Below are 14,616 nucleotides of genomic sequence, written 5' to 3' on the forward strand. Positions count from 1 at the left end.
TTTACTCCTGTTTTGTCACTGTTTTAAAGGCACTGGACGTGTGGGCCATGGGAATCACCCTGTACTGCTTCGTGTTTGGAAAGGCAAGTGTGCACTTTCTCACTCATTTCTCAGCATGTTAACAGTGAAGCCTGGGCATTGTCTTCTTCTCATGCAGTACCCCGTTTGTTAACGACACCTCTGTGGGAAGAATGCGTGTCACCTTCTCTGTGTCTAATGTGGCACTCATTCATTTAAATTAACACCAGAGGCTCATTACTGCAGCTCTAATTTGTTTTATCTGTCTTTTGGGGATGCAGATTGTCTGCTTGAGTTGTGATTCAGGTAACCTTTATTGTGGATTTCACTCTTTTTTTTCATCTGCTCTTCCTCCAGTGCCCGTTTATTGACGAGTACATATTGGCTTTGCACAATAAGATAAAGACCAAGCCTGTGGATTTCCCAGAAAGGTGAGTCCGTCGTGTTGTTCATGCTCTCTTATTTACTTCTTATTGGGTTTTTACCCATAAAAAACATCTCTTTTTTTCCCATAAATTAAAATAACTACAATATGAAAGGTAGCCAGTAGAGGAAAACTTCAAATGTCACCCATTTGGCATCTAAACGTGTGCGTCGACTGCAGCAGCAGCCTGGAAACAACCAAGCTGCTGTGCCTCCCCTAATCTTTCTTTCAAGTTAAAAGGTTAAGTAAAACACAGAGGTCTTCCCAGATAATTAAGTCCGAGAATACGTGAAGCCACATAGTGAGTGTACACAGGGTGAACAGACCAATAAAATATAAATGTGGCAGGCCTGTGAGTGGTAGCAGGAGGCTGTGTTAGAGCAAAGTGTTATATTGTTAATAATGAACTGTCATGCTTACTGGAGTCATGGTTGTGCAGGAAGCACTAACATAAGGTCCTCCCATCCTCCCAGACAGACTGAAACCAGATTATTTGCATGCTATAACAAACAATGACAATTAATAGTACCTTGTTCTGAGCAGTGATAAGGCTGTTTGTACAAATGATATCATGCAACTGTCATAATGATGAAAACTAGCCTTCTTGATGAATATAGTATCTGTTCCATTATCATTTTTCAGTGTCACTTATGTTCAAAAACACAGGCTACCATTATATATTGAAATTGTTATGTCATTTCAGTATCTCTTCACATATTTCCGTTTGGATAAACTATATTTCCAATTAAAACAGTTATAAATGACTGAATGATCCCTTTTTCCAATGAAAACTACTTATGATAAAGGTGATGTGATCACATGGTGATTAGAGTAACCAGCTAGGCTACAATAGTTAGAGATGCACCAATCAGAATTTTAAGGCTGGTTTCCAATATCTGTTTTTATGTTAAGCCTCGACCTGCTGCCTCCTGCCATAAGCTATTTTTGATTGTTTATATTAGGAGCAGAGGCGACATCACTATAAAACACGGTTTTACTAATGTTTTAAAACAAAGAATAAATGATTACATAGGTGGCGTTTAGGTGAAATTTTTAACACCTTACTTTAGCAATCAGCACAGTTAGCATGGTTAGCATTATAAAAACATCTGTTTCTATGTGCATTCCCTACAGACTGTAGATCCTTATCTTGACTCTGGGATTTCCAAAAGGCTGCTGACATCTGAAAATCCAGCATGTTTCAGGACAGACGGAGGTCGCAAGCTCAAAAGGATATAACAGAGCCTTGCTCGCTCTCTCTTTCTTGCAGCCTAAATGAATTGTAGATATGGCTCTACATGTGGAAAATAAAGTTGGCTTTTAAATAGCTTCTCACGTGTCTCTCGCCTGTTAGAGCAGCCCAGCAGGGCCAATCAAGCTCAACCAGTTACCGTAATCAACCGGTTAATGCTGGTTAACAGGTCGACTTTTTTGGTGCGTCTCTACCAATTATTTCTTCCTTTCAATATCATGAAATTAGATAAGAAAAATAATTTACTGTATAGGTTATGTTCCAAGAGCTAATATTCCAAAACATCTATGAGCACATATAACAAACATTTTCCATAAATAAACCATCAGTATCTATTGATATATAAATGCTGACAGCTAGGAACAACCACAGCACAAATTAGCAAGATGTCTTTATGAAAGCAATGGACAGTTTTTGAAGTTGAGAAATGTTTGGATCTGTGATTAATTGAGAAATTAATTTGTTTTGTAACATCGTCAGTAAGCCGATATGTAATAAAATGTTTGGAAAAATCATATGAATTCATTCAAATAGGCCTTTATTATTTATTGTAATTATCTAAAGACACCTTAAATAAAAAGATTGATGTTTGCCAAGTCAGTGTTTTGGAGTAGCCACAATTATTACTTTTATCTACTTTTAAATAACTGTTGAATTTGTTTAACCTCATGTGTACTTATCCTAATATTTTATGCAAATACTTATTGGTGCTGTTAATAAACTCTTTGCCATTATCTATGATATTCTCCAAACAAATTAGTTGAATGTGTCTAGAGTATATTTATTGTCTGGGTCTGTAGCTTACAGCTTCCATAACTGGTAACAGGGTGTTAACAAGACTGGTAAGTACTGGTTGATGAAGTGCAGCTTCCAGTCTGTTTTAATTAAACGTGGGCCTTCAATTATACCGTTAATAATTGAATCATAAGATCTTGAAGATACCTGGAACCATTTTGAAAAAAATGTTGCATGACTTTGGTGTCTATTACCTCATCGTGTGTGGATAAATTAAGTGGTGTCCAAAAACCTCACTGAAATGGTCATTGTCTCGTTCTTTTGTGCAGACCAAATATCAGTGAAGAGCTACAGACTCTAATCTTGCGCATGTTGGATAAGAACCCAGACAACAGGATAACAATTCCTGAGATCAAGGTACTGTAGCATGCAAAGCACCGATGTAAAGATTTGTGAAATGACATCATGATCTCAACATGACATGAATTTCTCCACAATGTGTGATTCTGCCACCTTACTGTCTTACGTACAGTAGGGTCGTTAAACTTGACGTGATTCTCCTGGGCGAGATAAAACCTGTTTGTCACTATGGGAAGTTGGGCTAAAACTGTCTGTCTGTATTTAGTGGGCAAAGAAGGTCCAGGACCAGTTATCGACAGAGTAGTTACCCCACTCACCCCCATGTTTCCATGACGCAATCCAATCATGCAACACTCACCATTTTCTCACCAGAGACACTATTTGTGTTTATGGAAAAAGAGATAATGAGCCTGTTGGACATCATAGGTCTCCTTGTGCACAGACACCCATACACTCTCACACACACATGTCAGAGAAAAATAGTATGAACGGCAGTGTAGTACAGAAGCACAACACTTTCTTCATTTGACATTTCCGTGTATTTCCTTCAAGCTGAATGTCAGAACAAAGCACTCCTCAGAGATGAGCTAAAAAACACACAGTCTGTACTTGGTTCATACTTCAGATGACCTCCAACGAAGGCCTGCAGAATCTGTATTATTATCTTACAATGCTATGCTATATTTGTAACCCACATACCTAAGTGTGTTTTATTTGGGTTCTACGTGATAGTCAATCAGAATCAGCTTTATTGCCGTTTATGCACACAAACAACTTTTTTTTAAATATATAGTAAATGGAAATAGAAAATATCTTTTTAAATCTACCATTATACACATTGACTTTACAAGAGAATATAATGTGAGATCACTCCAAGAATGCATGATGTTGTTCCGTGGAGGTCCCTGCAGTCAGTACTTTGTATAACCATGTTTCACTGCACTGACAGCAGCAAGTGTTTTGGTGTGTGTCTCTACCAGCTTGGCACATCGAGAGGCCAAAATGTGTTCCCACATCCTTTTTTCTAAATTAGCCCCAGCTCAGTCAGACTGGTTGGAGAACATCTGTAAACATCAGTTTTCAAATCTTGTCAAGATTTTTCATTTGGGTTCAGGTCTAGACGTGGAGCCATTACAACATTTGAATATGTTTTGCTATAAACCGTTTCTAGCTCTGGCTGAATATTTAGGATCATAGTCCTGCTAGAAAGTGAATTTCAGCCCCCGGACTCAGATTTTTTGCCGCCTCTGTATGCTTTGTATTTAGCTCTATCTGACTTTGACCATTTTCCGTGAACTTGCTGAAGAAAGGCATCCCCACAGCATTATGCTGCCACAACTTTCTGTATGGAGATAATGTGTTCAGTGTGACATAGAGCTTAGTTTATTACCACACCTAGTTGTGGTGTGATCAGAGCTCCTTCTTACACAAGATCGCTGTGTCTCCTACATGGCTTGTGACAAATTGTGAAGAGGCATACAAGCCATGTTTATGGAGTGCAAGACTAGTTGTTGTCCTGTTAGCAGAGCTGTAGATCTCAGCAGCTCCTCCAGAGCTATCATAACCCTCTTAGTTGCTTCTCTGATGATGCTGTCTTTGCCATGTCTGTTAGGTTAGGAAGGTTTGAAGTTGTCTTGTACTCATTTAATTTTTGATTAATGTATTTAACAATGCTCTGTGTGATATTCAAAGCTCGTGGCATTGTTTTATAACCTAACCCTGCTTTGAACTTCTCCACAACTTCCTCCCTGACCTGTCTGCTGTGTTCTTTGGTCTTCATGATGCTGTTTGCTAAGTAATGTTCTTTAGCAAACCTCTGAGGCCTTCAGAGAACAGTTGGATTTATACTGACATCAAATTAAACACAGCTGGGCTCTGCTTACTAATTATGTGACCTCTGAATGCGACTGGATTTAATTGAGGTTCGGCAGGATAATTGATTGCAACACATTTCAATTTGTAAAACATGTATCACTTGCATTTTACTTCACAATCATGCACTACTGTCTGTCGGTCTGCCACATTAAATCCAAATAAAAAGATATTTGTGGTTGTGACAAAATCTAAAAAAGTTTAAGGTACGTTAAAACTTTTGCAAGGCACTGCATATTATGTAGTCAGTCATCGGAGTTACAAGATGAATATATCTGTCTGAAATGTATTTTTTTCTAACACATCTACTGACCGAGATGCACAGTCTCTCATTAGCAGGTTTACAACCTTTGCATTCATTCTTTTAATAATATTAATCAATAATGACGACCACCTGTCTGGTAGAAAATAAGGATAAACATATAATGTTTCAGAATACAGTCGAATGGTTTTGAGTAGAAGCCTTATTATCAAAAGCAGCTGCAGCTAATCTTTTAGGTATTCGGTTCATGAAACATACACCTTATATAACACTGAGCCTCATATTGAGAACTAAGATGTAATGACAAGTTTAGGATATGTAGTTTTTATTGGTGATGTCTGTGTGTGTGTAGATGGACCAGTGGGTGGCCCAGGGAGGCACTGACCCCCTGCCTTTGGAGGAGGAGCACTGCTCCATGGTGGAGGTGACCGAGGAGGACATCCAGAACTCTGTGAAGTTTGTCCCCAGCCTCTCTGCTGTGGTAAGAAACGCAGTGTATTCTTCATTTATTAAACCCCATTCATTAGTTTCACACATTTTGCATTACGATCACATGTACCCGAAATGTAACCAAGAGCAGCAGCATAACATGGGCTTGTTCACCAGTGGTTTTGCCAAGTCTAGGCAAGGTTACTGAAAAACAAACTGCACTATTACAGAATAGTATAAATAAAGGTATGATAGTTATAGAAATAGGAGAGAAAGTTTCAAAAGTTAAAATTAAGGTGTAAGACTCTGACACATTGTTTTTTAACCCACAATCCCCAGCCTACATATTTATAATTTGTTTCTAAGATATTGAAAATTTTACATAATATCTCTTAACTTCATGTTTTGTTTCTCAAAAACTAAATAATTCTGATTGGTTTCTTTTGCTAATGTATCAGAACTATCAAATTTAAAATAAAAGTGAAGCATTTGCACTTTCATGTTGCCATTCTGTGTTTCCTTCAGATCTTGGTGAAAGCGATGCTGAGGAAGCGCTCGTTCAGTAACCCCTTTGAGTGCCCGAGCAGGCGAGAGGAGAGATCCATGTCTGCACCTGGCAGCCTGCTAATGTAAGAACACACAGTCCAGCCTGCAAATATCATCAGCGCTTTTACATATTTAATACCTTCATATCCCCTCCTTGAGGATAAGCCAACTCTATCCTGGTCCTATTTCCGTTGTAGTTTGACATTCTAACATTCACCTGTCTCCTTTCCCTGTTCTATCAGGTTAACTTGCTCTCAGTCTTCCTGCAGCACCTGCTGCTTTATGTTGCCATAGTACCATAATTCAGTTTTTTATGGCATGCAGTAGAGCTAACAGCCTTTGTAAGAATGCCTTTCAAGTTAGAATTGCCTCCAGCTTTTGTAGCCAGAAGCTCTCATTGACACAGGAGCTTGCATAAAATCTAGTGTGTGATGCTGACCTTGGATTTCCTGCTCCATGAGTAGCAAGCATCACATGGGAAAATGGCTGATTGCCTCATCCCATCATCTAGTTTCAATGTACACAGCCACAGCACGCTGGAGTATCCATAGCTGCCCTCCACTGTGCTGAGAGTGCCCCTGGGACAGCGGTCAATGTAAAGGTGCCCAGCTAATTTATCAGGAAGAATAACCTTAGCAGCACACTATAGTCTCTAACTGTGATGGGTATATTAGATGATTTCATCTCTCCCCAGGCTGAGGCTTGCTCTGTGCTGCAGAGAGCTGATATTTAAAGGTGAAGGCTATTTTCAAAGACCAAGTGGAAAAACTTATATAATTCTGCCCCCTGCTGGCAAACAAAAAAGCCAGGGTGTTAGTATTTTGGCAGGTGTACATTATGTGAGCATTTATGGAGAGCCTTTCATTCAAAATTAAATAAATAAATACTGCTATTGATGAATTATTAATAAATATTCCATGATATAAATAAATATCCCCATGAAATAAAACTAAATAATTATGTTAAAATAAATTTTTATCTTATTTTATTTATTTAAAATGTATTTATTTATTTCATAATGCAGTTTTATTTTCTGAAACTTTTATTGTGTGAAGCTATTTAACATATTTCAATGACTTTTACTTTTTAACCCCGTTTTTCATTTTAAGCTCTTTTTATTTCATGTTCTTAAATTCAAATGAGGGGGCGGAGTTTTATCTGCAGGGCGGCGCTGGGACAGCAGGGCCGAGCTCAATTCGTGGCTGTGGCCGGCAGAATTGGCTGGAGCTGCCACCGGAGCTTCCACAGCATGCCGGAGCTGCTGCCGCCAGTGCAACAGCATGCCGGAGGGAGCCAGGGGATTCTGCGAGGAGGCCAGAAGGTGCCAGACCGGCCGTAAAAGCCTGCCACGGCGATTGCCGCTGTTTTTGTGGAAGCTGTTTGTGCAATAAGTCTTCGTCATCCTTTCAGAATGTCATACATACACATAGTGCTATTTATGTTATGGGTCTAATGCTGTATATTAAATAAAATCCAATAAAGACATCATTTAAAAGTAACAAGCTATAACATTAATGACATTCCGTTTGCCGATAATCAGCATTGGTTTCCACAAAAACAGGGGCAACCGCTGTGTCAGGCTTTTACGGCCGGTCTCCCTGGCTCCCTCCGCCATGCTTCTGCCGGCCAGAGCCACGAATTGATCTCTGCCCTGCTGTCTCAGCGCCATCCAGCAGATAAAACTCCGCCACCTCATTTGAATATAAGAACATGAAATATAAAGCTTAAAATGAAAAACGGGGTTAAAAAATAAAAGTCACTGAAGTACGTAAAGTGGCTTTACAAAATAAAAGTGTCACAAAATAAAACTGCATTATGAAATAAATAACACCAAACTTTTTAAATTTCATCTGGTTAAATTTAAAATCCAATTCACCATTAAAGTATGTGACGAGCATAACAGCAGGCTGTCATGTTTCATGTGCCCTGGAGCGTGACTGCACTTTGTCAGAGGGATGATTACTGTTGACTTGGCCTCCTGATCTCATTTTTCATTTCGTTTACTTGAAAATACAACATGATGCACTCAGCACAGTAGATATTATATTTTTTATTCTGCCTTCAATCAGGATTACAACTGATTGAGTCTTTGATCTTATTTTACCTCATTCATCCTTTTTAAATGTGTATGTTGGTTGATTAATCTGATTAACATGTTGGGTAGGTGGGGCCTCTTCACCTGTCAGCATGTCTCCGCCTCATCTGTGACCTCTCCGTCTTTTCTCCCACTCTACTGCAGGGACTCGTGGCCCTTCCGGCCCTCTTTAAAACTGCATCCTTCACGCAGGTAACCCTTTGTGGCACATCTATCAGCACATTACCACCCTCATCTTAGACTGCTCGGCACTCGCTTACAGAACCTGCAGAAGTATTTCTAGCTCTTCCAGCCCCTTTCACATTTTGTCACATTACAACTACAAACTTAATGGGATTTTGGGTGATAGACCAGCACAAATTAGTACATAGTTGTGAAGTGGTTAAAGTTATTTAACTATTTACTATTTAGGTGTCTGAAGCTAATCTGTTTTTTTATTTTGAGTAATTACAGTAAAGGAGGCTGAACACAATTCATGCCACACATTTCAGATTTTTATTTACAAACAATTTTGAAATACATGTATTGTTTTCCTGCTTTTTGATGATTATGCACTGTTTGGTTTTGGCCTATCACACAAAACTGATGTCTTTGGTTGTAATGTAACATAAGGTGAAAAAAATACATGGGATATGAATTCTTTTCCAATGCACTTTATCTCCAAAAGAAGTGCTGGAGTCACTTCTGCCCAGCTGTGATCTCAGAAATACTTCTGTCATGTTCCTGCTGCAATTCTATAGTAGCTCCTTTCATGCAGAACACCTCCATCATCCTGCTTCAGCTGCTTCTCTGTCCCTCTCTGCCGTTCAGGGTCTTCAGAAGGTGGAATCATAAGCTTTGGGCTCTGACCGTTTAGATCTCTGCTCTCTCTGCAGCTGTCGAACGCTCCAGATCAGAGGCACAGCTCTTGTTGATCTCTCTCTCCTCTCCCACTCTTTGTTTAGAAAGAGCAGCGCAGGGGATGGACCCAGAGAAGGAGAGCTGGAAGACCTGCACGAAGACGAGCCTTTCTCTTGAGGTTTTATAGGCTCCAGTGGAAAGCAGAGCCTCACTGCTTCATGTTCTTTTTGCTTTAACCACTGTGCACTCATGCCTTCACCCAGCATTCAGCTCAAATCAGTGCCACAGTAAAAATGGCATTCTGTTCATAAACAAATCATTAAATGTGAAATATTGCTTGCATTGGCAAAAGGTTGCTTCGGCTTCTTGTTGACCTCAGAAAACCCTTCCTTTCTACTGTTCTTTCTGGATTTCTGAGCTCAACAGCTAACAGACAAGACTGGTACCAGTGACCCACTGAGAGCAACGCTCTGGGTCATTACCTTTTCAGATTAATGTTGCAGAAAAAGATTTGCTTGTCCACTTGGTTTGCACACTAAAGTTGAAAAAGAAATCTTTCTTTTTTATTTCCATGCATGCAGCCATGTGTAAATCTATTCAAAAGTTTTCCCACTGACTTCAGCATGTTAATGACACTGGATCGTCTCTTCAGTGAATTACAGGGCTTCTAACTGCTGATCCCAGACCAGTCTTTTTATATTAGAGGTATCTTTGGGCTGATCCTGTGTTACTGTCGCAGCCCTTTTTTTCACACCGGTGCCAGCTGTAATGTTTACGAAGAAGCAGGATCAGAAGGCTTTGTGCTGCTTTCATGGACCTCTGCAGGCCAGCTCTGTGAAAGATATCAAGCAGAAAGGACACTGGCATTGCTATGCATGCACACATTTTAAATGGGACTGCCCCCTTCTGTATGACATGAAATTACTCATGTTAGCAGGTTAGTTCATGCTTCTGCTTCTGCTCTATGTGTGATTATTTGTAACTGTCAAACACCATCTCTCTCCCTTTAGATCATATAGTGTAAATAACAAAGAGAACATTTTAAAATGCATCATTCTAGATGGCTGATAAAAAAGGAGAGGAATCAGGAGTTTTTAGCATGGCACGGCTTGGGGACAGAGCTACATTTTTCAGCAATCTGTCTCCAGAACAAATAAAATTCTTTAAAAAACCTCTGAGATGTTATCAGAAATGGAGTTTAAATGAAAATTCAACATGGAAGACTCACCACCCCGTCTCGTCCAATCACTCCTCACTGGCTGCTCCAATCAACGGCAGGTCCGCACTCCTCCTCGGCTAATCATCTACCAGGGCATCACTTTTAAAGACCATTTGCATGGAAGACACCGCTCTTCTGCTGAGCTTCGACCCTCCTCCACCCCTTCTCCACCATAGGCTCGCATCTCCTTCCATACCAAGGCCTACACCACCACCAGGATTGGATCCCAGGGGGGAAGACGTACCTGATCATAATCATAAGATGTTTATTCAAACTCATTTCATCCTCAGCGTTCACGTCTCCCTCAGGGGTCAGAGCGCCAAAGAAATAATCTTTCATTAATAAACTCTTTAACCGTCTTCTTGTTGTTTCTCCATTATGTGAGTCTTTCCAGGTTGAAATGTAAATGTACAATACATATGGACATTTATTTGTATTTTTTGCTCAGGATTGCTTTTTCCTCTGTGGACTTTTCAGTGGAGGACTTTTTTCATTAGAACTTTATTTTTTATGGCAGCATTCCTTTGAGACATTAGTTAAAAAAGAGAAGTAAGTCACCTTCTGTCCGAACAGTTGATAGACGTCTGTATGCAAATGACAAAAGTGTCCCAGTGCATTATCATTCTTTTTTGTTTTTTTGAAAATTCTGAATCTGTATTTCATGCGTCAACCTTATCATTCTGAGGGTATGGAAGAGACACTTAAAAAAGAAAAAAATACATTGTTATGCCATTTTCATAAATGGAAATATGAGCTTTATCTTCCCCTAACATTTACTGCTTCTGGTGGTGTTCACACAGAGCTTACTGAACTGCTTGGCTGACCTTACCAGAGCATACTTGAGGGGATATGGTGAAGGTAGTTAGCCAACACTCTGGGATCACAAAGCGCAACATGGAAGATAAAGGGAAATGTAGTGAAGTAACGTCCATTGTTATTCACGGCAGTTAGCCAGATTCATAGACGGACAGTAGGGTTTGTTTTTTTTGTCTCTGCTGGCTCAGCTTTACAGTAGGGATGTCCTGATCCAATCCCAAGTATTGGCTCTAGGTTCTGACCAAGGCATTTTTAAAAGACCTGTATCCAAGTCCCAAACTAAAATCAACTCTCAATACCTGTTGTAGTTTTATGTTACACCCCAGCATGACACACAGCCAATTTTTTAAATCAAGTTTGGAAGCCTTGTAAAGCTTTGTTTTAGGCTGTAGACATTATTTTGTTAATCTAACAAATCTGGGTATTCTGTAACAATCAAGTGTTTTTCACCCTATTTTTTGACATTTGTTATAAAAGGGAGACTGTAAAGGCTGCTGAAGCTTCCCGTGTTGCTGTGTCATGTGACCTGCTCTGTCCTCAGACAACTGTTGCTGTAGGAGATAGAGCTGCGCAGAAAGCAGCTGAAACACCAGTCATTAAATTTTCTGACGTTCAAACCAAATCCAAAAGTTTATAAAGCAGGAGAACAAATGTTTCTGTAAATTCTTTCCTTACATAATTAACTTGAACTGCATTGATATATTTTACAAGCCAAATTATCATCAAATCATATCAAATATATATAGATATATTTTTAGAAATAAATGATAAAGACATGCACATCTTAGGTGAGGTGTTGTGAGAACATTTCAGTAGCTTTTCTAACCTAGCTAACCAGGTTAGAGCAGCATACTGAGGCAGTCTGGTACAATATTTCGGTCGCTGTGAATTAAAACAAATACTGCACTATCTGAAATGTCATTGGTAGGTAGTACACCGTCCATCCATCGATCCAACCTCTATTGCTTATATGAGATTGGATTGCAGGGGCAATTCCAGGAAGAAGATAACAGACATTCCTCTCTCCAGCTCAAACTGGGGAATTTTATGCCGTTACCAGAAAAAAAGGGATATTAAATATTCCTCCAGCAAAAAAAGGACAACCTCCAAAGGGAAGTAAGCAGCTTGATCAGATGCCCGAACCACAATACTCACTACACAATCTTAATGTGGACAGACCAATGTATTTCTGATTAAATGTGGTGTTATTTCACTGCTCCTTAAAGCTACAGAGTTTTTAGGTGTGTACATGTCATGGATTTTAATCAAGAATGGGGACTTTATGAGCAGTTGTCAATTTTTAAATGTCTGTGATTGGTATCAGAGACAAAAGATCCTGATTGAGACATCCCTACTACATAGATTGTTTTTTTTTTCCTTTTTACTGGACAGACTACAAGCATTTCAGTATGAGGATAAAGCTCATGCTGCCAACAGCAGGACCTCTTTTTCCAGGCCAGTACCATCAAACATCCGATGCAGCCCTTTATGTTCACCCATACTGACCTCAAAAACCTGCATTGAGGGAAAAAACTAAAAGCACAGAGGACAGACACCGAAAGTGATTTGTGTAGTTTTGTGATTGAAGGGTTTACAGAGATTTTAAAGGCTGCCCACACACTCTGCTGTATTGCCAAGTGGGTATTTAAGAATGTATAACATGTTTGTTGTTTTGACCTTTAATTAAAAGTTTATGTGTCTGCTTGCAGGGTGGCATCTAAAGAAGGGCTCTTTAAACCAAAAAGTGACTAGCTGTGATGTATTTGCTGTATTTATTTGCTTAAAATCTGTTTTAAGACTCACGTCATTCTTTTACATTTTGTATGTTTTTTAAATCTACAGTAGTCTGTCTGTGGGAAATTGTTGACACAGTTGACACATTACTTGTTGCACTGCCAGGGAGCACCCATGCTTCTCTCTCTTGAACCGATACTTTAGTTGAAGTTAAGCTGGAACACAACTTACATTTAAATGTTTGCACTTTGTCACTTACATATTAAATGCACAGCTAAGTCTCCAGGCTGCCATTATATACAGTTGCCATTATGCACAGTTTGTGAGCTGATGGTTCACCTGTAAAAGACCATATTTACTGTGCTTTTTGATGCTTTGCTCTGTGCGATCAATCTGCATGTTGCAATTATGCCATCTGCTGTTTGAGAATTTTTTTTACAAATTGCTTATTTTTGTGCAATGACCTAACAGCTGCAGAAGAAACACTGCATTTTACCTGCTGTGTTTGTGTGTGTTCATATTAGGGAACAAATGTGAATGTTGTTGAACAAGGGCAAATGTTCCTGCTAAAAAGAGGCATATTAAAACAGTGAGCAGGGTGCAGAGTACAGGAGCTGTCAGGGAGCAGCGTTGAGTTAGGATCTCCTGTGATTAAATCCAAATCCAACATTTTTGAAGTCAAATTAAGTTAGAAAGTTCTAAGCAGTTACTATCTTTACTGGCTCTCCATGTCTCTACTCCACTCGGTCTCCTGCCACTCGGCACGGTACCTGTTGTATTTCCATTGACCCATTGATTACCAGGAACTGTGGATTGAAGCCCCGCCTCCAGCGGTCGTTGTAGTTTTCTGTGCCGCTATTTATATTACTGTGTTACACTGTCACATTAAGAGAAATCTGTGTGAAATGGTTAAGAAAAAATTAAAAATATCAAATAAAAACAAACAAAATAAAAAATTTTGTATTATTGTATATGCGTTAATGTCTGATGTTTTTATTGTACATATATATAAAATGGACCACTGGGATAATTATCTGGACCACAGCCCAGCCAGAACTTATAAAATAAGGCTCAGGGGTTCTGATGTGAGGGGTGTGTGGCAGGAGGGGCAGAGAGGAGAGATGTTGCTGTCTGGACTGGTAAAGCTCCAAAGTTTGCCTGAAGAAGTTACAATTTTGGGCTTTATGTGGAAGTCTTTGTCTCAGCCATGGCAATAATGGAAACAATGACTTTAAAGGGCAAAACCGTAGACATTTGACCGTGGTGAAGCTAGTTTAAGGTTGGATATTAGATATTCGTTCTCCGTGACTTTAGGGGACTTCCTCCTCCCGTTTGACCTGATGCAGGCAGTCTGATTACCGGCAGCTGCTCTCTGCCTGCTTCCTCCTCCTGCAGATGCTGGTTCGCTTTAAGGACCATCAATAAATTTCCTAACCAAACACTCTGTTTCATTGTGGCATTGTCTTGTGTGTTTTGGGGGGAAATGTTTGTGCCTCTGAACAGCTGATTTAATTCGTGATCAGCTGGTTTAGGGTATTATTTAACACAGTGACCCACCTGGATGTAACTGAAAGCTAAGGTGTCCTTTTTCTTGTCTGTCAGCCTTCAGCCATGGTTTATGATTTGTAAATAGTAAAATTATATTTTGGTTTGACCTGCTCCTGCCATTGTGGTCTCTAATATTATTGTAGTCACTCTTGAGTTTTATTAACTTTTCCCTGCGCTACCCTAAAAAAGCAAGTACCAGGCTGGAAAAACCAGTAATGGAAACGCTCATAAAACATGCTGAGTAAGACAGTGAAAAGGGGCGATAGTGTTTTCCTTTAGAGTAAATCCAAATGAGTTTGTCTTAGAGGCTTCAGCTAAAGTTTGGTCCAAGAAGTCTACCATCTTAAAACAATTCCAGTGTCAGATATGCCAAGGTGGCACATAGGAACACTATTTCAAAACCATAAAAACTATCATCCAATTTGCTCTGGATGCTTATTTATGTAGGAAACGGAGGTAGAAGTTC

The 14,616-nt window shown here is 39.5% G+C and overlaps 1 protein-coding gene across 2 annotated transcripts in view; it reads left to right on the forward strand.

The window, feature by feature from the left end:
• Positions 1-10,011, forward strand: part of camkk1a (calcium/calmodulin-dependent protein kinase kinase 1, alpha a) — a 106,380-nt gene extending 96,369 nt beyond the window's left edge. The window contains exons 11-17 of one of the 2 annotated variants that reach the window (XM_047379744.1): positions 30-83; positions 376-449; positions 2,759-2,846; positions 5,276-5,404; positions 5,878-5,981; positions 8,138-8,185; positions 8,938-10,011. In XM_047379744.1, the coding sequence (XP_047235700.1) occupies positions 30-83; positions 376-449; positions 2,759-2,846; positions 5,276-5,404; positions 5,878-5,981; positions 8,138-8,185; positions 8,938-9,010 (570 nt within the window). In that variant the 3' untranslated portion in view covers positions 9,011-10,011. The remainder of the gene's footprint in view (positions 1-29; positions 84-375; positions 450-2,758; positions 2,847-5,275; positions 5,405-5,877; positions 5,982-8,137; positions 8,186-8,937) is intronic. The other variant, XM_047379745.1, reaches the window with a different exon arrangement.
• The last annotated feature ends 4,605 nt before the right edge of the window (positions 10,012-14,616 follow it).

The sequence above is a fragment of the Girardinichthys multiradiatus genome, chromosome 11, assembly GCF_021462225.1.
Source record: "Girardinichthys multiradiatus isolate DD_20200921_A chromosome 11, DD_fGirMul_XY1, whole genome shotgun sequence".
Classification (NCBI taxonomy): domain Eukaryota; kingdom Metazoa; phylum Chordata; class Actinopteri; order Cyprinodontiformes; family Goodeidae; genus Girardinichthys; species Girardinichthys multiradiatus.